The sequence below is a fragment of the Octopus bimaculoides genome, chromosome 11 (assembly GCF_046866305.1).
Source record: "Octopus bimaculoides isolate indiv1 chromosome 11, ASM4686630v1, whole genome shotgun sequence".
NCBI classification, from domain to species: Eukaryota; Metazoa; Mollusca; class Cephalopoda; order Octopoda; family Octopodidae; genus Octopus; species Octopus bimaculoides.
In genome coordinates, this window is record NC_142938.1 from 41,082,490 (window position 1) to 41,107,017 (window position 24,528).

General features: G+C 32.7%; 1 protein-coding gene across 2 annotated transcripts in view; it reads left to right on the top strand.

Annotated features, from left to right (window-relative positions):
- The window catches only part of LOC106870576 (regulator of microtubule dynamics protein 1), a 72,351-nt gene extending 50,865 nt beyond the window's left edge, over window positions 1-21,486 (top strand). For both annotated transcript variants that reach the window (XM_014916713.3, XM_014916705.3), the window contains 7 exons: window positions 1,505-1,671; window positions 3,277-3,352; window positions 10,184-10,261; window positions 12,896-12,997; window positions 14,065-14,118; window positions 16,639-16,719; window positions 18,435-21,486. In XM_014916713.3, the coding sequence (XP_014772199.1) occupies window positions 1,505-1,671; window positions 3,277-3,352; window positions 10,184-10,261; window positions 12,896-12,997; window positions 14,065-14,118; window positions 16,639-16,719; window positions 18,435-18,494 (618 nt within the window). In that variant the 3' untranslated portion in view covers window positions 18,495-21,486. The remainder of the gene's footprint in view (window positions 1-1,504; window positions 1,672-3,276; window positions 3,353-10,183; window positions 10,262-12,895; window positions 12,998-14,064; window positions 14,119-16,638; window positions 16,720-18,434) is intronic.
- The last annotated feature ends 3,042 nt before the right edge of the window (window positions 21,487-24,528 follow it).

Sequence of the window (24,528 nt, forward strand, 5' to 3'; positions counted from 1 at the left end):
TGCTTGGCCAGAGAGCATTTCAGACAGACAGACTGTATTTTATTTGAGAGAGTAAATTAAAGGAACTATGATGTATCTACATCCAATATGACATCTGAAATCTCTCAAGCACAAATAATAGAAGGGAGATGAGAAGATGCTACATATCAGTGCTGTTAATCAACATTGCATACTAGCTTAAGTAGAGTGAATAGTGTTGAGCTGAAGAGAGCTTGGTTTAGTACTGAAATTTGCCCTAGTTTTTTTTTCTTTTATCAAGGAAAATCTCTTGATGAAAAAGGCTCAGATTCTACTGTTTGAGTGGAATCAACCCTGGTGCCAATAGTAAAGAGATCACATCAATCATCTTTCTTTTCAAAAGTTACATGCTTGTTTCCAAGTTGTAGCAGTATGCTGGTTTTGTTTTCTGTCATCTTCTCCATCTAGAGAAGATAAACTTAAGACTTAAGGAAGGAACAAATAATTCATATTTTTTTCAAAAACATTAGCAGCAGTGTAAATGGTGAAGAAATACTTTTAACTAGGAATCAACTGTCACATAAACAGATTAGAATTTATTACTTGTCTATAGTGTTTGCTACATATCAATTTAAAAAAAAAATATTTTTAACCCTTTTGTTACACTGTTTCTGTTGAAATATGCTGCCTTCAATTAAATTTGAAAAGAATGAAAAATTTAGTAATATTTTGTCATTATTAAGCTTGTGTTTGGAATTGGTTTCAAATTTTGACACAAGGCCAGCAAGTTCAGGGTGGGTAGGTCAATTTCATCAAGCCCAGTGCTCAGCTGCTACTTTTTTTATCAACCCTGAAAGGATTGAAAGGCAAAGTTGAACTTGGTAGAATTTGAGGTGAGAATGTAAAGATGGACAAAATGCAGCTAAGCATTTTACTTGGTGTGCTGACAATTCTGCCTGCTCGCTGCCTTTAGGAACATATATTAACATGAAATTTTGGTTCAAGGTTTTTATTTAGATTATTTAATGTGAATTTGTATCATTGAACCATGGACAATCTCATGTGAGTTGGTATTGAAAGGGTTAGTGTAATGAATAAGATGGTGGTAGATTTCTTTTTATCTATAGTTAAAACTGATATAATAATTTTCTTTACATCAAAAGAATTTAGAAACTTTGAAAGAAGTAATTCATTTTTAACAGTTGAAACCTGAAATAAATAAAGCTATAAATTATAGCTTGTAAATATTGGGTTAAAAACTCCTTTGGATTGAAAAAGTTGAAGACTGGCCGTGGGACATGAATCTTGACAGCCTTGACTTTTTCTATTCAAATGTTTTTTTAACCCACTCATAATGCTATTATTTATAGCTTTAACTACTTCAAGTTTCAACTGTTTAAAAACGAAGTCAATATTTTCAAAAACTGTTAAAAACGAATTTCAATATTTTTAATTTTTATTTCTCTTTGTTAAGATATAACTCCTCTTTTACAAAGATGAGTTAGATCTAACTTGTTTTAATTCAATTGTGCTTATTCTTTTGCAGTATGAAGGCAATATTGATTTCCATTGGCGCCTATCAAAATCAACTTTTCAAATGGCTGAAACTCACAAACCCCAAAGTGAGGAAAAGAAAGATCTTCTCCTTGTGGCCAGAGATTTAGCTAATGCCTCCCTTGCATTGAATGTAAACTCATCCAGTGCTCACAAATGGTAAACATCAGCTATGCTTATTAATCATTTCATGTCTATGGCTTTTGATAGGTAGTGTAAATAACCATAGCTTAGACCTATTTTAGCTATAAATCTGGTAGTCAATAAGTTAACCTTTTAAAATCTGTATATACTGATAGCTTGGTAGGTTGGTTGCTACATATCATTATCATTATATGGCCACTTTTCTGTGATTGCAATGGTTGGGCAGGTTTTCCTCAGTATAGCATTTTGCTGTTTGTTACAGCCTTCATGAGATTTAACCTCCTGAAACCACCCTTCACCATTTCTTTTCATGTCTTCTTTCCACCTCTTCCATTTGCATCAATTGACATTTTTTCTTACACAATTGTTATCCTCCATATGCATCACATGTTCATGATTGTGTCGTCTTCTCTTTTGCATTCTACATCCTCTTGTGCCTAATGCTCTTTTCTCAGCTCATATGTGCTCTGTCATTCATCATCATGTAATGTCTGTTTTCCATGCTGGCATGGGTTGCATGGTTTGAAAGGAGCTGGCAAGGCTGGGAGCTGCACCAGGTTCCATTGTCTGTTTTGACATGGTTTCTACAGTTGGATACCCTTCCTAATGCCAACCACTTTACAGAGTGTACTGGGTGCTTTTTACATGGCACCAGAACCTGTGCTTTTTACATGGCAACAGCACCAGTGGCACCTGCACCAACAGGTCACCAAGTACCTTGCAAGACAAAACCCCCTCAGCTGGAGGGTTTGATAACATTCAACAGATTCACACATGATAAAATGTTCTCAATACTGTGCACAAACTAACATAGTAAGAGTCAGTCCTGTGTACCCAATTAGTGACCATCATGTGTATTTGTGACCATTATGATTTTAGTACAGTTTTATTGGCTGGATGCTCTTCCTATCTTTAGCCACTTTGCAGCATGGACTGAATGTATTTTATCATGCCAGCATCATTTGAGAAATTTTCTGTCAGTACTAAAGTATTCCTTTTACATTGTTCAATTTCTATTCAGATTACTGCTGTCTTAGATGGGTTGCCTTTGCTGTGGCTTATGGAATCCATGTCCCTTCCATTAAGAAGTCTGCATCTCTTTTGTGCAGATATTTTTTATTCAGAATTTATTGTTCTTCTTAATGGGTTGCTTCACTGCTGGATATTGAGTTCAGATCTCCTCCACATAGAATTTTATTTGTAGTTACTTCTAGTCAGGTTGCTTTCACTATTGCAAATGTTAGAGAGTGGATGGAGGGGCTTATAGTAGGCTGATGGGTTTGTAGAGAGGGACAGCTGACAGTAGTCCTGGAAGTTGTAGTAATTCAAGTAATGGTCATATTTGTCATAGTTATTGTAATTTTGTAATTATAAAGTTGAAAAAAGTTGTTTACCCTTAGCTAATTCATATCACTGTTGGCTATGTGTGTGTGTTTTGATGAATTTTTTGAAGTATTGTTTTCTTTTTTATACCAGTTTATCTAATCGAGAATAAACCTGTCAAAATGTGTGGTTAAAAATACAGAATATGAAACTCATAATCTGTAAAATCTAACAGTCTACAAATGTAATATCTTGTAAATACAATGTGTTTAAAGTCAATAACATTCATTTTTAAAGGTATGCAGTCATTGTTGGCAGCCTTACTGAATATCTTGGGATCCGTCAACAGATTGAATTGGCTTATTCCATCAAGGTAAGTTAATTATCTTCATATGAACTGCATCATCATCATAATTTAGCATCCATATTCTGGCATAGGTTGTCAACATACCAAAACTAGATATTGTGAAACTACACATCTTATGGTTTAGCAGTTTAATTAAGAACCAAGTCTTGGACTTATCGTAAAAATGTATAGCTTTTTAGTCATGTCTCACACTAATACTCTGTCATTCTTTTGTAGGTAACAGCTTCTAGAAGCTTTAGCATTATTGGGTATTATGATATCTAATTAATAATATACAAATATTATGTATTTTATGAGGTGTTATATCTGATTAATCAGATAATGTTGCTGTTTTTTTTTTCTTTTTTGAGCCTTTTTCATAATTTTTTCCAGTTATTGTATTTTATTTTGGCTCTTCCTCTTATCATATGCTCCACTAGAATACCTTAGATCTTTGTCTGATGTTTACCTAAGTGTTTTTTTTATTAGCTAGACTGTGTTTTGTTTCTGTTCTTCATATTTGTTGTCTATGATGTTTGATTTATTGGATAAAGCAGAATATGAGGATGGTGGTCTACATTGGCAAGACTTGCATTATTTAGAAAAATTGACAGAATAGTGAAATTACTGTGGGGAGTGGAATATCCAACATTTTGAACAGACCCTTCTTTTAATTCTCTTCTATCAGGGTAAAGTTGACAAAAGGCAAATAAAAATAAAGCAGAATTTTAGTTTCTGTTTGAGGAACTAGGTGCTAGTAATGATGAACCCTGAAGAAGGCCTATGAGAAACCTTGGCTATTCCATTCTCCATGTTAATTTCACTGTTATCCTTTCTGTTGCTTTTTCCTTATAATATATTTGGTGAGATTTAAATGAGTGGTAGTTGACTGGTTTGAGAACAAGGCATCAGTGTGTGTGTGTGTGTGTGTGTGTGTGTGTGTGTGTGTGTGTGTGTGTGTGTATATGTATATATATATATATATATACACACAGACAGCCACACAGACAGACACACATTTAGACAGACAGACAGACAGATAGACACACTGATAGACAAACAGACACACTGATAGACAGACAGACACACACACAGATAGACAGATAGGCAGACACACACACACACACAAACACACACACTCAGACAAACACACACTCACACAGACAGACACACAGACAGACAAGCAGATGTATGTTGTTTCAGCTGCTTGGAATTTGAATGATATAAAATCTCAGGGCAAAATTGACAAAAATACTAAAATAATTATGATGAAGGTCATTGAAAATGCCATAGCAGATTTGTCCTGGTCCTTATTACTGTTCATTATCGCTGCAGTTTGCTGTGCTGAAAGTAAGTCTATAAGTGGTTATTTTTTCCTTTCTGACTGCAGAATCAGTCAAGTTTAATCTTGCTTGACAGAATATAGTGTATTTTTGTCAGATTAAATTTTAATAAAACAAGTAGAACATCTCAAAAGGCTTACAACTAAATTTGATAAAAAATAAAAAAAAACTTTGCATTTAATTCATCTTCTACTGTGCCTGACTGGTTTTAGTTCTATCATGAAATTCAACTCCCAGTTTTTAGGCACTTGATACCCCTTTTCATTTTTGGTAGGAGTGTTTGACACTTAGTTTCTCTTTTTTGGTTGCTTCACACCCAATTTAGCCTGTCTTTTGGGCATTTCATGTTCAAATTACCTTCTCTTTTGGGTGTTCGATATCTTGTTTATCCTCACTATTTGTTGCTTGAAACCCAGTTTTCCCTCTTTCTTGGATGTTTAATACCTAGTTCCTGCTTTGTAGTTGATTGTCACGATTGTTTTTAGGGTTCATTTTCCCCTTCTGATATCTAATTCACAGTTGGTGTTATGTTTGTTGGTGCTATTTGGAGTTGGGGGTTGATGATGTTGAGTTGTTCCAGTTGGTTATACTTGACTGAACCTATAGCACCATTCACTGACTCCATTACAAAGATGTGCTTCATCATTTACACATCTTGATGACATACCTCGACACTGTTTTCATCCTGTCAGTGCTTGTCATTATTTAATGACTAGTCAATAGTTTTGGATCAAAAATATCAACAGTGTTCTCTCAGAAAGTCAGCTCAGCTAAGACATTGAATTTTATTGGTCACATGACTCGGTTACATGAATGTAATAGAAAGCTTGTAAGAAAAGTCACTTGACTGTATGTTAGTGGCTGTTTCAACCAGTCAGAATTGTTACTTTTAGCATGTTTGTTTGTTTTAGAATGCTTGGAATAAGCCTTACTGTTTTTTCTTCAAGATGAATGGTTTTTGACTTGTTGAAGAGAGTTAGACATCTATGAAACAATCCCATGCTGCATGAACTTATAAACTCTCACAAGTATATAACTGATATGCATGTGTACTCACACATACACTATTATCAGGAGCAAATTCTCTCACAAACAGAATTTGTTTTATTATGTTTGAAATATGTTCTGCTGCATGTTAATTTCCCCACAAACATTATAATGAATTCTATCATATTTTTGTAAATATGATTTCTTCTATATCTTTGGAATATGAAACTTGTTCATATGAACTGATATATTTTTATACCTTATCATGATTAGGTTTCATCATTCATTTCAAATGTGTCTTCATTTTTCATTATGTTTTACGTGTCTTGCTGCATTTTGTTTTGATCAGTCATGTTATAAGTGCTTCCATATTTATTATCCACTATGCTTTTTACTGTTATTTTTATCCTGTGCGGTATTTGGTTTTGATCTGTTGAGATCTATGTAGTTGTTCTTAATGAATTAAATGAATTTTGAAATAACATCATTCTTTTGCATTTGTAATGTTTTCCTGACTACTTCATTTATTCATTAAAGCAACATCCAGTACACACACACACACACACACACACACACACACACACACACACACACACTCACACACACACATTTAAGATGTTTGATGTATCTGTTTGGGTCAAATTTCATTATGAAATCCTCACATTAGAGGGTGGAAATTCTTTTCATCATGTATTAGCACTAATATTAAGATAAGGTGGCAGTGAGTTTGCAGTAATGTGTTATGTTATTTAGTCACCTTATGTTCTGAGTTGAAATATTTTCTGAATTGAGTTTGCTTTTCATCTACCTGAAGTTGATAAAAATGTAACCAGTGTATCAGTAAATATACTGAGGTATGTTACTCATACTTATTGAATTATTTACATTCTCTCTTCTACAAAACTTGGGTTTGTGGCTAACATTTACAAAAGAAACTATAATCTTGATCATTTTCTAATCTTGGATTAGAAAATGTATCTCTGGGGGTCTTTGTTCAATCGATTTATTAATTTGCTAATTCATTGAGCGAGCAGGCTGTTTTTGTAGATTCAATCAATCTGTTTAGGTATGAAAAGACTCCTCCTTGCCCTGAACATTTAATCCAAAATTTCACATGCATTAAATTTGAAGTTGCCTATTGACAAAGTTTTTAAAATCCCATTAAATAACAGTTTGAGCTGTAAAACCAAAACAGTAATTTAATCGAAGTTATAATCCTATGATTTGTAAAATTAAAGTTTCATTAATTTTCTCAACTCAGACTCAGTCTTGCAGATTCTTATGATACCTCTGACACTAAAAATGTTTCTAACCTCTGCTAAAGACTTACTCAATCTGCTAAATATTTCTTGATTTACACTCTACTGTCTAAAAAAAATTGGAAGGGCACATTGAATAATGTCCCAGATATACTATGTTTGAAATAAAAGCTGGAGTGATCATAAATTTGATCATATGGCTGCTCAGTCATGGGTGATTTTGAGTTAAATGTCAATAATGATTTCTTTCTTTTTTCATACCCCTTAAAATCTGCTTTAGAGAGTAAAACTTCATCCTATTCCAGTACACAATTAACTCTATTCTGTTCAGTCTTCAGAAAGACAGAAAAAAAACTGTTTATTTTCATCTCATTCATCATTATTGATTAACTCAGACCAGTAATCAAGAGATTGATTTTAAAATTCAGAAGGGTTTATAGGAGCTGTAGGTCTAAATATAAAGGGTCTTGTTTTACTTTTAAAGGGTAAGATCCCCTGTATGATCCTTCACTCATAATATACCCAGTGATATGTACCTGTAATATACACCAGTAATATACAATAGTTAAATAGGCCAGTAATATATCTAGTAATATACACTAGTAATATACATCAACATACCAGTAATATACTCAGGTTTTGTCTCCATTGCTATTTCTACTTAGTACTTTCCACAAAGATTTTTTTTAAAAAGACACATGGAGCTAGTTCTGTGTCTGCAATAATTTTGGGATATACAATTAATTTTTCACAGGTGATCAGCTGAAATAAAAGCTTTGTTTGGGTAAGATAGTCTTATTCTTTTCTAACATTTGGGGGAGCAGTTTTTTTATTGTTGGTTTGTTTGTTGGTTGTTTATTTTTTTGTTTCATTTGTATTTTACTATTAAAAATGTTTTTTTTGACCTGACAACTAAATATTAATAGAGCAATCAGATGGAAATATACCTGTCTAACTTATATATACCTCCTCCTTTATTTTTTAACAGTATTTTCATAAAGTTGGTTCTTGCAGACATTGTTTTAATCATCATCAATTTATGTCTACTGTCCATGGTAGTTAGATTTCATAATTTCAGTGAATGCCATTATTCACACCAGCTCTGATGTTTAGAACATACATTCAATGTTTTCCTGTACATTTATCTCTAATATTAATCTTCTCTACTTACAACACTGAAAAAGAAAAAAAAAAATTTTTTTTTGACTATATAACTTATTTTATTTGATTGGATTTAGAAAAGCTAGAGTTTTAAATAACTTGATATTCATTATTACTGTTGTTGTTGCTGCTGTTGTTGTTATTATTATCATTATTATTATTAATATTTATAAAATAGATAAATCTATACTTGTGTACATTTTTTTCTCTTATGTTTCTCCAGTGTTTAATGTGTTAAACTGCTTTCACTGGAACACATATTGTGTGTGTGTGTGTATTTCTATATATAATTTCTATATATAATTTACTTGTTTTTCATCAATAACAAAAATAAAGCAAAACTCAAACTAATGTGACCTTGTAATATTCAACAGCTAAAATTTATTAGACCCCCACTTCCCTTACCAAATTCAAATGAAGTAAAATAAACAGTGTCTGAAATAAACATCAGACTGATATCCTCCTCTTCTGATAATAATAAGAATTTACAACACTAGATATTCAATAACTGTATAAAGTAAGACTAAAGAAAATACAAATAATGTTTGTGAGCTGGAGGTGAGAATTGACTCTACATTTCGTTATCATCCGAGTAGATTAGACTCCTGCTACTGACTAACTCCTTTCCAATAACATCATTGATCCTGTTGACTAAATTAAAAATGCAGTAAATGCTGCACTAATGAAAACATTGATTTATTGATTGGTTTTTAACCTCAAAAAGTTTCTAAAAGTGTTTCATTAAAATTGATGTTGGGAGATTATTATTATTATTTTTGTTATTATCATTGTAAGCTGGCAGAACAGTTAGCATGCTGTACAAAATGCTTTGCAGTATTTCTTCTGGTTTTATGTCTGAGTTCACATTCCACTAAAATTGACTTTTATCTTTCATCCTTTTGGGGTTGATAAAATAAGTACCAGTTGAGCACTGGGATTGCAAAATTGCATACCTTATGCTTATAGTAGAAAGGATTATTATTACTACTACTATTACCATTATTATTATTATTATTATTAAGGAGGTGGGGTGGCAGAACCATTAGTGTGCTGGGTGAAATGCATTGCTGCATTTCTTCTGGGTTTGAGTTCTGAGTTCAAATTCTACTGCGGTCAACTTTGTCTTATATCCTTTCAGTGGTGATAAAATAGGTACCAGTTGAGCATTAGGGTTGATGTAGTCAACTTGCCCCCTTCCCTGAATTGCTGGCTTTGTGCCAAAATTTGAAACCCTTATTATTATTATTATTAAGGCAGAATCATTAGCATGTTGGATGAAATGCTTAGCGATATTTTGCCCGTCGCTATGTTCTGACTTCAAATTCCAATAAGGTTGACTTTGTCTTTCAGCCTTTTGTGGTTGATAAATTAAGTACCTGTGTAGCATTGGGGTTGATGTAATCGACTTAACCTCTCCCACCAAATTTCATCTTTTGTGCCTTTAATAGAAAGGATTATTATTATTTTCTTTATGAACTTTCTGAGGCAAACTAGCATGGTTTTTGCGGCAGTAAATGTACACAATATAAATTTGTCCCTAGATTTGGACAGAAGTCTGTCAGAACTAACTTTATTCTTATAACTAACTTTATTCTCATCATATGAAATTAAACTTAAAACTGTCAGCCACTGAGTCTACTAATCAATGTTATGCTTCTGCTGTTTGCCTTCTAGCAGAACAGGGCCATTGAAAACTAAGTATTATTGCCTTTGATATATCACCGGATTTCTGGCATGATAGGAACATCAACTCCTAGATTGGGTTTCAGATACTTTAAATTCAGCCATTTATTCTTTGGTGTAGTCAGAAATGAAGTTCTAAATATTTACATGCTATGTTGCTCACCATTTGCTGGCATCATACCTATATGAAATAGTTCAGAAGATGAAACTTTTTAACAGAATAGTGTTTAGCTTTGAAATAAGTTCTTGGAGTTAGGTAAATTGCTCTCTCTGCTGGCCACAAAGAGCTTGGTGTCCTCATGCTTAATAAAACCAGTGATGATTCTGGCTGTCCTGGACATCAGTTCAACTAAAGTAGGATATCACTAATTTTGAAAGGATTCATTAATCACTCAATATATGTTCATTCTGTTTTATCTTTTCAGTACCATATTGAACAAGGTTTGAAGCTCAATCCAAAAGATGCTTTCCTTCACTACATGCTGGGTAGATGGCACTATAGGGTAAGAAATTTTTTAAAACTACTACACTGCAATGAAACAAAAAGGAAGGAATAGAATAACCATCAACTTGAGTAGCAGTTTGTTATTTCTAGGTATTACTTTTTATTTTTATTCCTGTTATGATAAACAGAGCATTTTTAGTCAGAACTTCAGACAAAAAAAATTATGAGTTCAAGATCCATCATTGGCAGTTTTATGTGTTACAAGGCAAGGTACTGTTCTCACTTATTTGTTTAGTTGTTAAAAGGCCATAAGGTCATGTGCTATTTCAGTGCCTATTTTCAAGTTTGTGTGCAACTCTGTTGGGGACAGCTTAATTCTTACCAAATATTTTGTGAATTATACATATAATTTCAAAACTGATCATACTCATTGCTAAAAGTTACTCATTAATCTATAAAAAACAAGAGCACTCATAGAGCGCAAACCTCTGCCAAGGCAACACCAATGTCCTCTCAACAATTAGCTGGAGATGATTTTTAAAATGAGAATATCTGAAATAAACTCGACTGCTCTCACAAATGAGAATACTAAAAATGAACCCAACCGCTCTCAAAAATTAAAAAAACTGGACAAATAATCCAGAATCCTTGTCCAGTACCTGATTGATCCCAATGGTAGTCATGGAATGTGAATGTGGGTGTGCGGGCTGTGTTTGTAATGCTGTGTGTGTGTCGTCTGCAGTGGGAACTGGGACAGTTTTCTTTATGATGGCCTCTCTTAGTCTATCCACTGATATAGTGTCTTTATGACCATTAAGGTCTATAATGAAAAATTTATCCCTGCGTGAAAGAAAATGGAAAGGATCTGCATACAGTGCTGTTAACAGAGGTTTAACAACATCGTTGCATGCAAAAACGTGAGTCCAAGAAGTAAAGCTTCCTTCAAGACAGAGGTAGAAATGCAATTGTCAAGTAGGTAAGAGATTTTAAACAGGAGCAATATATTCAAAATTGGTAAAACTAAAAATTGTCAAGGATAAATTACATTTTTGTTACTGAATATGTTAGTGTAATTTAATTTCTGAATGGTTTTGCTGCCGTTTGTTTATGTAGTTTGATTTCTTTATCCATCAGTTTCTAAGATAGAGATGTGAATGAAATTAATGATAGAAAAATGAAAGTAAAACTTTGGAAACAGCAACACCACCATAACTTACGTGGAAACCATGAGAGTGCTTTCAAGGGAGATAATCCGAGAAAGACTTAATAGTGAATGTAAGATCATAATACTTCATGTAAAGTAAATACAACAAATAATCCAGAATCTTTGCTCTGTACCAGATCAATCCCAAAATCTAATCAGTTCGTGCCAGTCATGAGGCCAAATATCTCTGAAAGTTTCATCTGAATCCATCCAGCGGTTCTTGAAATATCTTGTCCGTGGACAAACAAACAAACACAACTGAAAACAATATCTCCGCCTTTGCTAAAGTGAAAGTAATAAAGATCTTCTATTACTTCTTGCTTTCCATATTTTCACAAAAGTTATATGTTATAGCAATCACAAAAGTACTCATGATGACATCAATAAAGCAACTAACCAATTATGATTGTTGTATTTTATGGTGGAGATCAAGATATTGCTATGAGTAGAAAACATGCTTTGAGGATAACTTAGTGTCCTGCTGCACTGCTCCCTACTGCAACAAGTTGTTTCTTCTTCCTTTTCTGTCACCTATCTCAGGCACTTACCAAATATGGTCATGGAGATTACCTTTCCTCCTTTTACTAAGCCATAACAAAATATGACTGTACAAGTGCACTTTACACATCCAGAGATTACAACAGCTTTGTAATATCTCAACAATAATGATAACAACAAGAACAGGTTTGATGAACTACTTTGATGCCATTGCTTTACTTAAGTTGAGCTGACTGAAGTGACTCAATCATAACACTTATGTGCTAACTGTCTGTGAACCAGTCTTTCAGTGTCAAATGATCTGTCACACATTGTCATTAACAGATAAAGCAAATTACCATTATAAGAGTGCAAAAAACCTTTTACCAAACACTACACTAGTTGATAAAGTTATTCAATCTATTTTGGTCTAGTGCATTATTTTTATTTTTTATGTTTGTAATGTGTTGATATATATCTTAGGCAACATGCTTAGAGTACAGTAAAATAACAGGGTAACACCATTAGTAGGAGAGGTTAGAAAGGTAAAGGAAGAGAGTGAATTAAAATAAAATGAAATGAAATGAAATAAAATAAAACTAGAAAGAATACAGTAAAAAGTAGTAGAGTACAAGGAAGTATGAGGAGGTTTAATTTTCCATAATAGATTTATGGATATAAAAATTTTAAAGATTCATGGATGTTACCCTGTTATCTTACTATACTTTATTTTATATCTAAGCTCTATGTATATCTAAAGTTGATGTGGAAGTTATGAAATAAGTTTATTCTAGGGTGTTGTTTTGTATTTGATTTTTACAGTTTTAGACAGAATGTTTGAGACTGTAAAGATGACTACTGTGCAATTTTATATTTGTTGTTGTCTGTGTATTAAGATGGAAACTATTGCAATCAGACCTTCATGGATTTACCTGTCATATTTACTTTCTTTGATCTTGAATGGCTGAAATGTATTTCATTGAAGTTTTTCTTTTTTTTCTTTTTTACCAGGTGTATATGATGACTTGGATGGAGCGGAAAATTGCACATCTCATATTTGACAACAATCCCCCGCAGACGTCTCCACAAGAGACCTTAGCTCATTTTATGACGGTAAAATACTTTTACTTCAACTATCTATATTTTGTTTTCTTTATTGTTAGTCTCTGCTAGCTTATTCTATTCATTGTACAGATTACCATTTATTATTGATTAAAAGTGATTTGCTTTAGAGTATTTTGATTGCTATCCATAGTACTACAAGTGACTTGCATTGTACCGTGCAATGAAACACTTGCATAGTTTCATTTAACTGTTTAGCATTTGGATTATTCTGTCAAATGTATTTATTCACATTGTTTGGAATTATTCATGCCTTATCTTGTAGCTTTGAGATTTTCATGATGTGATTGTTTATTTTTAGAAAAAATATTGTAGGATAGGTGTAAGAGGCTACATCTGGCTGGTTTGAACATAACACGGGTAGAATATTTGGGCCAGAAGTGGCTGGTTGAAATGCTAAAGGGTTAAAAAGTGTTGAGTTAATTGATGCTGAAAATATTGATATTTGTGACATAATTAAAATTAAGTAATGTAACCCCGGCTGATTTTTGGAAAATTAGCCCACATATCTGAATATTTGGTGATAGAAGGCAGCATGTCAAACACCAGTATTGGGTATTCACTGTTAGAAAAGAGAAGTGAGCAAATCAGTTGAATAAATTTTAGCTATTGCTAAATAATTGATTGTGTCAGTAGGACGCTTTATGTCTATAATTTTATAAAGAAAGTTAACCTGGAGTAGTTTTCTATAAGCCTCTCCAGATGATTTGAACTGTTCACTAGTTTGATAAAACTCATCAAGTGAGTTTTGTCAAACTCACCATTCAAAACAGTTTCTTGTTATGTTTGGTTATCAGTCTGAGAAAAAAAAAAAAGATGGGATGGTCATGGTGGAAAGCCTTTGATCACATCTGCTTCATCAGAGCTGACCAAGTTTTAGATAATAACTACATGGTATTGAAAAGAAAAAAAATGATCCTTGATTTTTCCAGAATTCAATTTGACCCTAAAAGTTTAACATTGGAGAAATAAAGAGAATGATTTTTTTGTTATATTTACTTTCTGACCAGTTAAATTGTGCATTTACCTATGTAAAGTACTTTTTAATTTACTTTTAGGCAGAAAAACTGCGTCCCATGATATGGAAAGAAAATCTATTACACATTGCTCGAGTACGTAAGCTAAAATTTGTTTTTTCTGTTTTACATCCATTTTTCGATATGAGTAATGGTATTTGTTGGCAGGGAAACTCTTTTTACAAGTTGCTCTTATTATAAACCACTTGCATGTGAAGTTGAAAGAAAGCTTGTTTTGTCAGTTGGGTAGATTGGAGCAAGCAATTTACCAGAGTAAATTTTGAACTTATGACTGTACCTTTTGCTTTAAGCCATTGTACTGTTTTATAGGGGACCAAACTACAAGCCAAAAGATATCCTGTCAATTGCGTTTGTGCTTAAGAAACAAAACTTTCAAATGGCCCAGTCCATCTAGCTGTAAATAGATGCTACATTATTGGAACAGTTCACCACTAAATGACAGCAACAGTTAATTTGGATGAGTAATTTTGTTAACATGTTGCACTAAACTTAACTCCTCATGTGTGTATAAACATAGAAAAGGATGGTCTCTACTTGGTTAATTTAATGAAGATATACTATTTTATTGATAAAATATTTTGCAGGTCTCTCTATGGTACATTAAGTTTTGAAACTCATGTTGCATGTATTTAAGGAGCTTGATTAAATGTATCAAAGCTGAGCTGGTTGAGAAAAGAAAAACATGAGTAGCTCAAGAACGCTGAATGTTAATGGTGATTCAATGCTTGTGACACATAAATATCAAGGCAACATCTTAGAAGTACAATTTTCTTGAAATTGTATTTCTTTTGCCAAATATTTTTTACCTAAGAATTTAAATTTTTGTTTGCATTCAAGTATTTTTCTCTTTTTTTCTCTTGAGTTGGACTTATGAGGTTAAGATAGATTGACTCCTAATCACAAGAGAATGAGTTCAAACCTGGGTATCGCCATTCTTTTTTGTGTCCTCTGGGCAAAATACATTACTCTGCTTTCTTCAGTCTGTCAAACTGAAATATAAGTTGTGATAAAACCTAATTTACCAGTGTTAGATTAACAATCAGTTATGCAATCTTGCTGTAAAAATTTCTGCTTCAACAATTTATATGTAAAATTGAAAGTTTGGATAAAATCATCCATCAAATGTGCTGAGATGGAAAATTAACTGTTACAAGGTCTTGGAATAGGGATAGTTTCAAGAAGTCTATACAGTTAATATCCAGTTACTTTTCTCTTTCTTTCTGTGCATTTCAAACTGCCTATGTGTTTGTTTGGCAATCTATCTATCTTAATGTATATCTAATTTTATGAATTAACTTTCCAAGCTGTGACTCATTTAACCTTCCTCCACATTTGCTATCTTCACACCTCTACCATTTCCATAATCTATGCCAGTATCAAGCCATTTGTTTACTTATCAACATAGTACTGATAAAATCAAATTTCAATAAAACAGAACTCTCATTTCTCCTATTGCTTTATTTTCAAAAGCTAACTTTGACCTTTTCTATTTTTAATTTGTTTATTACTTATTATTCTTGATTTCTTGTTGAGCCACTACTAACCCATTTGTTGGTGTCTAGAGAGCACTTCATTCATTCATTCCAATCCCCTCCCACACATTATCCTCATTGTCATTACCATTATCAGGTACTACAATCATAATCTATCTCACCTGGTTGTCATCCACGTCATTTCTGCTTGTTTCCTTTTTCTTTTTCATAGTGGACCATTTTGTGTTCGGAGGGGCATTGGATTAGTCTGGAGAAAGGGACTGCTCCTATGGTGATCTCAGGTCCTCTGGGACCAATGTTCTTCATGGGCAGGTCCTCTGGGACCAATGTTCTTCATGGGCAGTTTGTATTGAATGTATCTGTAATATAGAATGACTATGTTTTGGATCTACGTAACCACTTTTAACAAGGTTAACTTGAGGCTATAGTAAAAGTCACTTGCCCAATGTGTGATGCAAATGTAATCAAGTCTGTATGGTGAACTTAATCACTCAGCAATGATTGTACTTTGGACAATTTGATGTCATTGAGCAATTGTTTTTGCATACGATGTATCATTCATCTAGAATGAACAAACTAATGATGAACCTTTGTGTTTACTCAGCTTGTTTAGAATAGCAGTCAGATCTTCCTCATATTACACCCTATCATCTTAAGGAAAAAACAAAACAAAAAGGGAACATTTTATTATGCAAACTTATGTACAATGTACCTAGTTAAAAAAAATAAAGACCTGATTGTTATAGCTGAAATGCCTTTGGCCATAGGTCTATTAGTTCAAAGATGACCTGATGTTAAACAATTATAATAGAAAACTAAGTAAAGCATTATGTATATTATAAAATTTTAGTATATAATTAGGACAAATATATATCAAATGGAACAAACATACCTTAGATATCACCACATTCATTCAATCTTAATTCTAGGAAGAATTAAACACTAACATTATTAAACTACAACAAAGAAACCACATTTACCCAAAGCATATACCTATTGTAACACACACACATACACACACAGGAAACCATTCTGTGAATGAATTGGAGTGAAGGGAAAGATGGTGTAAAATTGTAAACATTAATTTTTTTTTTTCTTTTAGTGTTATGCGGAGATGGAAAAATATTCTGAAGCTGTCAAATGGCTGTTGAAAGCCAAGAAAATAAGACGTAGTGAAATTGATGTAAGAAACTACCTTTCTATATTCAACTAATTGCTGTATGGTTGTTGTTTAACATGTATACATAAGCATGTATGTTTATGTGTGTTTGTGAAGTATCACGTTCCATGTTATATGTTGTCAAATTTTGTGCTATTGGATCCTTTATGTATGTAACTTTTTATGGCTAATTAGTCTAATTCTTGTGATATATATGGAATATAGCCAATATAGATCTGGGAAGACCACAGTTCAAAGAAATATTCAATGCACAATGATGGAGAGTGTATACTTCATTGTGATATTGATTGGTCCTAAGGAGAGCTCTAAATGACACAGTCACCAGACTTGGATCATTGGGGGAAGAGCGTGAGAGTGTATGTGCCTTCCCCAACGAGCTGAGTCTGCTTCATGTATCATTCAGGCTTGCGAAACAGACGACCTTTCTGTAGAGCCTCTGATTATCGAAATAGAAAATTATATGTATATATTTATGTGTATATATATATGATCTATAACTGTGATTTTGACTAAATATATTTTGTCAATTCTCATGGTTATGGATTAAGAATCTTGAATCTCAGGCTTCTTACTTTGAGTACATTATTTTAAGTGTCCTGGCAATGTTCCTTTGAACCTCTCATTTCTGTGAACACACTCACACACACAGACGTATGAACTAAGAAAAAGAACACAGAGTGGCAAATAGGAAGTATATGAACAACATAGACAAATATAGATATACCACATACCATCCAATATAGTTTTAATAAATCAAGAATTTATCTCCACCTCTAGAGTGTGTCACAATTACCAAATGGTAATTGAGACCAGCTCCATGTGAGGAAGGGAGATAATTTCCAGAATGAAGAATTTTCCAAAGTTGTACTGTTGTTAAAGCAAAGGACAAGCTTGTCATGTGCACACACACGCACGCACGCATGCACGCACATTAATTTTCCCCCACTTCAACTGAGGGGATAGTAATGTTATGTGAGTTATTCTGTGGGTTATTACTTGTCCTGTGCCTAAACTCAAGTTCATTTTTAGGAGTAACTTGATTTCAGATTTGAAGAACTGAATGACTCTTCAGTCAGCAAATCTCCTGGTATTTAGATCAGGTAGTAAAGCCTTTTGATAGAAACTTGCTTGACACTACCTCTGGTTCTAGACAAAAACTTCCTGTTTAAAGTGATGTATGTTTAAACCAGTGGTTCTCAACCAGGGTCCATAAGACCCTTAAGGGTTCATATACGATTTTGTTGTTAAAATTTATGTGCAATAAATTGGTCATACTTCTACAATACACGCAATGTTTTAATGATTTTTTAATACAATTCCTAATCATATTTAATTTTAAAAATATAATTAGACTTTTTGAACTTTGAATGGCTCTGAGGGTCCATCTGAGTAATAGTAATCAAAGGAGTTCATAGGAAAAAATGGTTGAGAACCACTGATTTAAACCTTCCATTAAAATTTTGTATTAAGATATATTCTAAATACCAGCTTATTCATGATAAAGTTAATTTACTAAATTCTTCTTTAGTTTCAAATTAACTGAAACAAAGGTGGTGTAGGGTAACAAAGGGTCTCTTAGTTGCCTAGTTTTCATATTGCTTCGTTTCTTTCTCTGTATTTTAGTTTAATTTTGATTGCCTCGGTATCTGTGTGTACACACAAAATTTCAGTTATCATTTTCTGATTTTAAAAATATTGTTTCTGTTTCCCTTTCTCAGGATGAAAAAACAGACAAAGACATTGAAGATCTTCTGTCAAAATACATTTCCTATGGATAACATTTCGTGCTGATGTCTTTCATGTATGTACCTGATGTAGAAGGCAGTAATGAAAAGGAGCAATGTGCAATCAAAATGAAATTTTAAAGAAAGATAAAAGTTTATAAGATAACTTAAGAAAAACATGGTTGTGGGGTACGTTCTGTGAACTTGTATCTCAGAAATAAAATAACAAAAAAAAAAAAAATGTAAAATATTAAAATGGCATTAGAGAGCAAGAAAAAGTACTTGGAATTCATTATTATTATTATTATTATTAGTAGAAGTAGTAGTAGCTGTTGTAGTAATATTTATTATTTTGTTCTTATTTCTTGTATTTCTAAAACATTTTGAGAGAAATGTGACTTTTTGTCACTGGACATATGTTGGTGTATGTGCGTAAGTATGTATGTTGCTGTGTGTGTGTGTGTGTGTGTGTGTGTGTGTGTGAGTGAGTGTGAGTGTGCTTATATGCATTCACATTTTTTTTCTGTTGGAACTCTGAATAAGTTCAGTATATTATTTTTCATGTTAAACTTCTTATATTTGTTGCAGATTTTTATTTAGCTGTTAGAAACTGAAATAAATGGAGTTAAGATGGTGTGTTACCACAAGCATCATGAAATGTGCATTGTGCAGCTTTACTGCTCATCTTAGTTCATCATAAATTTATCTTGCTATGTAATTCAAACATCCCACATTGATATATCAATTTATTTACCCACCATTTTTTTTTGCAAATGTGCAAAATCTGGAAAAAAAAAAGAAAAATGCATGATAGCAGCATGGAAAGATGTATGTTAAAATGCCATTTGGAAACAAATTACTAAAGATTGTTTCCAGCAGGTATGTGTTTGGATTTTACTATTGTATTATCTGTGGCCATACTGAGATGTTATTACTAGTAATATTACTGCAACTTTATGTTGTATACTGGTATGAGTAACTTGAAGGTTAATTATTTTATTCATGCTTATTATATTGCTTCAGAAGGAGATTTGGACAGTACAAAAAATGATGTGCAAAGCTGTAGAAAACAATGAAGCATTTTCTATCTGAAAATGACCATATCACTAACTTGTGATTCATTAGAAGAGCTGTTGATTTACTATGTAAAAAGACTGCAAAATCCACACAGTAATGAAATGAAATAACAGCAATCTAAAGCTATAAATGCTACACTTAAAAATACCTTTGAAGAAAATGCAGCAACATGTTGCTGATGACAAATTTATATGAAACACTTTTGAATTCTTAACATGAATGTTGCTGATTTAAAACCTTATTTCAGTTGCAACCGGAGTCATAGCTTTACTGTTGTTTCAACTTAAATAGATTGCTAATTGACAATCAAATTTGCAACATAAGTGTTTAGATAGTGAAATATGAAAGCTGTACCACAATGGACAAACACACTCACACACACACATGCTCTCTCCAAATCAAAACTATTTATTGTAAATAATTAAAAGCATTCCAAAGACAACAAATCTCTCTAATGTTATAAATTATCTCCACTACAACAGCCATTCCTCCAGTAATAATACTGTTGATTGAATGTCTTTACAGAAGTATGAGACATCATTTTCAAATAACATACAGCTCTTACACAAACTCTTTTTATCACTCTTTAGAAATGTTATTTGTTTAGTTCTGGCAGTTTTAAGCAATGATGGGTATGGTGTTTTTGTTTTTCTTACTGTACAGAAATCTATAAGGAAATATGAAAAAGAAAAATAATGTCATGAAATTTAGAAAATAGTAACAGATCTATGTTTTCATTGAAACCTTACAAAAGGGCATGTCTATATAGCCATCTGTGTATGTTAGTATAATGTGTGTATAAACTTATCTATTCATGTGAGTGTGTGTATGATCTCTCTCTGTCTATCAACACACACATGTATACTAAGTCAATCTGCTCTTGTATGTTTTTTTTTATGAGTTTTGCCTCAAGTGCTTCAAAAATCTGAAGAGAAACATTTTTCTTCTACAAGAACTTTTATGTGATAAGTATTATTATTATTATTATTATTATTATTATAATAACTAATTATGTTGATATTAATTATTTTGAAGAGGAGATGAGAGTGGACAATGTTTTTGAAATTATTATTTAACAGCTGAGAAATCCAGATTGAATTGTTTGAATCATCAAGATGTTGTGATTTGTCAGCTTCTTGGGTCTTTGAATTTGCTTGTGTCACATTCTTGAAAATAACACACCTTATTTTCTTCTTGATATTACTTTGATTGCAGTGAGGCCTTGCAATTCTTTTTGTTTGTTTTCTCTTTCATGGCTAAGTCCATGCTTATGTACCACCTTTTGAGTAGTGTATTTTTTATTGCTCTATGTATCTAATATATATAATAAGTTCCTAATAGAGAGCAATGAACATGTTCCAGCTTCAATATAGCACCAACATATATGATGTAAACTCAGTTGTAACACGTTTTAAAAAGTATTACTTAAGAATATTACTTTTGTAATTTTTGTGTGTTAATATATCTATATTTGTGACATGGGTCATAAATCATAATGTAAGCCACAACTCAATTTCAGTTTACTTCACTCACACTACTATTGCCCTTGGAAAATGCAGGAATATTGCACCTCATTCACCCTCCTTTCTGAAATTGTAGGGCCCTTGCTAGTACTTTTGTCATATTTGAGACTTTGTAAAGACTCAATATAAGATTACTCATCTTTTGTGAGAGACAATTTGTAGGTATAAAATTAAACCATTCAGGTAGAGATATACTCACATACATATAATCACATCATTACTTTCTTGTATCCTAGAGCAAACTTAAATGGATCTGAGCTTGTTAAATAATATATATATATTGCTGGATTTTTTTCCCCCTCTTTATTTATGTATAGTCAGAGAATGTATAATTTTTTGCAACCATCAGATTATTTAACAGGTTTACTTTTCTGTTTCTAATTTCATATTTAAAATTTTTTTTCTGTATTGTTCTTCTTTATAAGTAACATTTTCTTGTTACTCTTTGTTTGTTTTCACTTGTCTTTGTTTATATAAATATTGTTTATTTTGTCACATATATTTGGAGGAGGATTTGATGCGTTCTTCATTAGGTTTATATGAATGCTCACATGTATTGACATGTGTGTCTGTGTAATCATATGCAACTCTATATCATTTCGCCAACAGGCATTTCTCTGTAGCATGAATTTATTCATAAACTGTCTCATCCTCCTTCTTTGGTAGCCTATTTATATACATATAGCTGAGGATAGTGGCAGACAATAACTAAGTTTAGGATTTCTGTTTTGTTGTGAACTGTTTATCATTCCATTTTTGTACTGTTTTGTGTACATATTTCCAGATTAAAAAGTTTTTAAACATCCACTCTACACACTTTCTACCAAATTGTTTATCAGTCACTGCTTGGATACAAATAAAGATTCCAACTGATATATATATATATATATATATATATATATATATATATATATATGAGTGAAGCAATGAAAGAAAGTAGCACTAAACGTATTTGGTTGGAACTACATGTTCTTAATGACCGTTTGACTCAGCTCCACATTAAAGTCTCATGAGCATATATCTGTCCACCTCATCAGGTATTTGGAGACAGTATCTGATGTACCCTATACCCACGAAATTTTATAGAATGTGAAGCTGAGTCAAACTGTATCGTGTGTGTGTTATACTGATATCTTCATCTTAGTATGTATTTTCAAAGAGTAAAATAGAAGACAAAGTCATTCAATCAGTGATATATATCTATATTTATATCTACACTTAGATTTCCTGCACTTATGCACCTAGTGATTATATTTTATGGAATCACATTAAATATATCTTAATGTATAGATAGTTGAGAATTCATATCAAGTGCTGCAGAAGGAATATGCCAAAATTTTACTAAACCCATATTTACACATTATATATATATATATATATACATATATATATATATATAACACACACACACACACACATGCACAAGTAAGGTGAAACATGTAGCAACTAATAATTTACACTTATGTTTATCATAATTTTACAGTACATATGCTCTGTATATCATAACTAGTAACACTGCCAAGTACAGTGGTAGATTAACCACTATACAGGAAGCTGACTAGATAATGATAATCTACATGTGGCTCTAACTCATACAATACCAGTTGTACATTTAAATGTACAGACAATGTGCGTGTGCGGGTGTGTGTGTGTGTGCATGTGTGTGTTTATATATATATTTGATTTTTTTTCTATTGCAAATTATTAACCATAGTTTAACTTATACATCATGCCAGAAACTGAAGTGATGTACAAGTTAATATTACTATATATAATTCTAAACATAGAACTTATATTAAATTTTGGGGTAGAACAATCTTGCTTGCCCTAATGAAATTAGTACTTGTAACTTATTGATATCAGGTGTAAGAATTATGACTTTGTCTTGTGGCAAATGTATGTTTTGTTAAGGCAAATAAATTAATGTTTTGTGTTTGTTTGCATGTGTGTGTGTACATGAAAATATTTATGTAAATATACATAATTCCATATTTCCATGCATATGTGCAATTATGTACACCTAAACTCTATTTGTAAAATATGTTTTTTTTTATATGTGTATATAACATAGCCTAGTGGATAATAACATTGGAACTAGCCATATTTGAAATGAAGTTCAATCCCTGTCTGAGAACATGTATATAAACCTGGCCAGTGTGTCTCTTCATGATGAATGGAAATCAAATCTTTTTAATTATGTATGTGTGTGTATTTAAAATACTTAGTAAAAGTTACTAAATTGAAAGTTATTTGGGTAGTATACTTTTATGTCTGCTTCCTTTATGATCACCATTTCATAGTATATGTATTGGATATGTAAATGTATATACTCATTTTCAAAAGCAGACTCTTAATATCCAAGCACCTGCTTTCTAATGCTCAAATAAATGTGAATATTAAAAACAATTATCTGAATGAATTGCTTCTTTTTTGCTACTGGAATAATTATATCAGGTTAAAAATCTCTTTGAAAGATGTTAAAAGAATTTTTTTTATCTGATGATTGTTAAGTTAACATGTCGTCTTAACATAGTCCCCTAACCAAAGTATTTAACATGGAGAAAATGCATTGAACCATATTTAACTTAGTCTTATTTCTTATTCATATCTTAATGTTTTAATAATTCTAAAGGTATTCAAAGTATTTGGATTAGCAAGGTTACGGATTAATAGTGACAGTTAAGTGCAAGTGTATAGCCTTCCTTTTATGTCTCATTCCTTTACATATATTCTTATCATCATGATTTTGTATCTATCTATCTATCTATCTATCATCATCATCATCATTTAACGTCCGCTTTCCATGCTAGCATGGGTTGGACGATTTTACTGAGGACTTGCGAACTAGGCTCCAATCTGATCTGGCAGAGTTTCTACAGCTGGATACCCTTCCTAATGCCAACCACTCTGAGAGTGTAGTGGGTGCTTTTACATGCCACCGGCACGAGGGACAGTCAGGTGGTACAGTTAACGTCCACACTCAAATGGTGTTTTTTCCGTACCACCTGCACAGGAGCCAGTCCAGCAGCACTGGCAATGACCTCGCTTGAATGTTTTTTCACATGCCACTGGCACAAGTGCCAGTAAGGCGACGCTGGTAATGATCACGCTCAAACGGTGCTATTTACGTGCCACCGGCACAGAAGCAAGACAGCTGCTCTGGCAACGATCACTCTTGGATGGTGCGGTTAGCATTCCACTGGCATGGGTGCCAGTCATTGAATTTGGTTTGATTTCGATTTTACTTGCCCCAACAGGTCTTCGCAAGCAGTTTAGTGTCCAATGAAGGAAAGGTTGGCACGGGTGCCAGTCGTCGAATTTGGTTCGATTTTGATTTCACTTGCCTTAACAGATCTTTGCAAGTAGAGTTTAGTGTCCAATGAAGGAAACGTACGCATAAGTGGGCTGGCTACACCCCTGGGAAAGGCCACAGGTTATGGTCTCACTTGGCTTGTCGGGTCTTCTCACACACAACATATTTCCAAAGG